The sequence below is a fragment of the Gadus chalcogrammus genome, chromosome 14 (assembly GCF_026213295.1).
Source record: "Gadus chalcogrammus isolate NIFS_2021 chromosome 14, NIFS_Gcha_1.0, whole genome shotgun sequence".
Taxonomy (NCBI): Eukaryota; Metazoa; Chordata; class Actinopteri; order Gadiformes; family Gadidae; genus Gadus; species Gadus chalcogrammus.
The window spans coordinates 3,717,529-3,719,755 of record NC_079425.1 but is presented as its reverse complement, the minus strand read 5'-3'; the positions used below and the strand labels follow the sequence as shown (position 1 = coordinate 3,719,755).

At 52.5% G+C, this 2,227-nt stretch overlaps 1 protein-coding gene across 1 annotated transcript in view; it reads right to left on the bottom strand.

Annotated features, from left to right (window-relative positions):
- Window positions 1-815: 815 nt before the first annotated feature.
- Window positions 816-2,227, bottom strand: part of serinc4 (serine incorporator 4) — a 15,540-nt gene continuing 14,128 nt past the window's right edge. Inside the window, exon 11 of the mRNA XM_056608443.1 lies at window positions 816-1,023. Within this exon, the coding sequence (XP_056464418.1) occupies window positions 816-1,023 (208 nt within the window). The remainder of the gene's footprint in view (window positions 1,024-2,227) is intronic.

The following is a 2,227-nucleotide window of genomic DNA, read 5'->3' as shown; positions in this document are numbered from 1 at the left end:
TATATTTATAGAGCTTTTAACTTTGAGAGTAGACACACTTTGCAGTGCAATGATACATAAGGCATCTTTTCCGTGAGTTGGTCAAGTTAGTTTAATTTGGTTGCATGATGACCAGTTTTAAGCATCCAGTCAAGTGAAGTTATATCGCCATGGTAACTCTGTTTTAGTTTGCCAAATGTGCGTTAGAATGTGACATAGGCACAGCTGGTAAAAATCGAATGCACCAGCAGTCAGTCAAATTAAGAAATGTATTCCTAAGATCACAGGAAGTTTGAAGTACTTTAAGCTCTGAAAGCTTTTAAATATTAGAATAAAGCCCTGCCCATTCTAGCCCTATCTTACGTTAACACATACACGCTGGTCAATTGTCATTTATTTGTCTACACATAAAGAAGAAAGCATTCTAAGTTAAACTAAGAACCACTCCATTACGCCGCCTAGAACCCTAAACCCGTCACTACCTTATTACAAAGTGAGAGCTAATACATATATATATATATATTTATATATAGTTAGTAATCCCTTTGGCAAATTTGTGTGCGTTTCCACGGCCTTGTCTGCCTGTGCGGCTCCACAGAGCAGGTCTCAGGACAGCGGTACCTTCTGTCTATTCGTCACGGCAACGATGTCACTGCGAACGTGGTCCCTGATTGGTCGGCTCGGTCCATCCACGCGGCCGCGTTGGAGAGCTTCGGGGACAGTGGGGGTCCGTCAGGAGTCTGCACGTCTGTCCTGCTCTACGTCAGACCAGATCTGTTTCCCCCATCCCCTCCTCTCCTCTCCTCTCCTGCTTCCTCGCTACCTCCGGCCCCCCGTCAGACGCTGACGGCCACGTGTCGGGGGGACGTGACGCGGCGCTTGATGCGCGAGCGCCGCGGCCGGTGGTCTGCCTGGCAGCGGCAGAGCGGGCCCAGGAGCAGCCAGAGGTAGAGCGTCACGCACGCCCAGCACGACGACATCTTCACCCAGAAGGTGGACCAGCTGCCGTGGGTGAAGGTGGTCTCCAGCACGGCCGACTCATAGCTGCACGGGGGGGGAGAGAGTCAGAGAGAGAGTCAGAGAGGGAGAGAGAGTCAGAGAGGGAGAGAGTCAGAGAGAGAGTCAGAGAGGGAGAGAGAGTCAGAGAGGGAGAGAGTCAGAGAGGGAGAGAGTCAGAGAGAGAGTCAGAGAGGGAGAGAGTCAGAGAGGGAGAGAGTCAGAGAGAGAGTCAGAGAGGGAGAGAGTCAGAGAGGGAGAGAGTCAGAGAGGGAGAGAGAGTCAGAGAGGGAGAGAGTCAGAGAGGGAGAGAGTCAGAGAGAGCGTCAGAGAGGGAGAGAGTCAGAGAGAGAGAGAGTCAGAGAGGGAGAGAGTCAGAGAGAGAGAGAGTCAGAGAGGGAGAGAGTCAGAGAGGGAGAGAGTCAGAGAGGGAGAGAGTCAGAGAGGGAGAGAGAGTCAGAGAGAGAGTCAGAGAGGGAGAGAGTCAGAGAGGGAGAGAGTCAGAGAGGGAGAGAGTCAGAGAGGGAGAGAGAGAGGGAGAGAGTCAGAGAGGGAGAGAGTCAGAGAGGGAGAGAGGGAGAGAGAGAGAGAGAGAGAGAGAGAGAGTCAGAGAGGGAGAGAGTCAGAGAGGGAGAGAGTCAGAGAGGGAGAGAGTCAGAGAGAGGGAGAGAGAGTCAGAGAGAGAGGTCAGAGAGGGAGAGAGTCAGAGAGGGAGAGAGTCAGAGAGGGAGAGAGAGAGGGAGAGAGTCAGAGAGGGGAGAGAGTCAGAGAGGGAGAGAGGGAGAGAGAGAGAGAGAGAGAGAGAGAGAGAGTCAGAGAGGGAGAGAGTCAGAGAGGGAGAGAGAGGGAGAGAGGGAGAGAGAGAGAGAGAGAGTCAGAGAGAGAGGGAGAGAGGGAGAGAGTCAGAGAGGGAGAGAGATAGAGAGAGAGAGAGAGAGAGAGAGAGAGAGAGAGAGAGAGGGAGAGAGTCAGAGAGAGCGTCAGAGAGGGAGAGAGAGTCAGAGAGGGAGAGAGTCAGAGAGAGCGTCAGAGAGGGAGAGAGAGTCAGAGAGGCACAGAGAGACGGAGGGAGTCAGAGGGGGAGAGAGAGAGACGGATGGAAAGAGAGATAGAGTCTGAGAAGGAGAGAGAGAGAGAGAGAGAGAGAGAGAGAGAGAGAGAGAGAGAGAGAGAGAGAGAGAGAGAGAGAGAGAGAGAGAGAGAGAGACGGAGAGAGTCAGAGATGAAGAGAGGAAGAGAGAATGGAACGGAA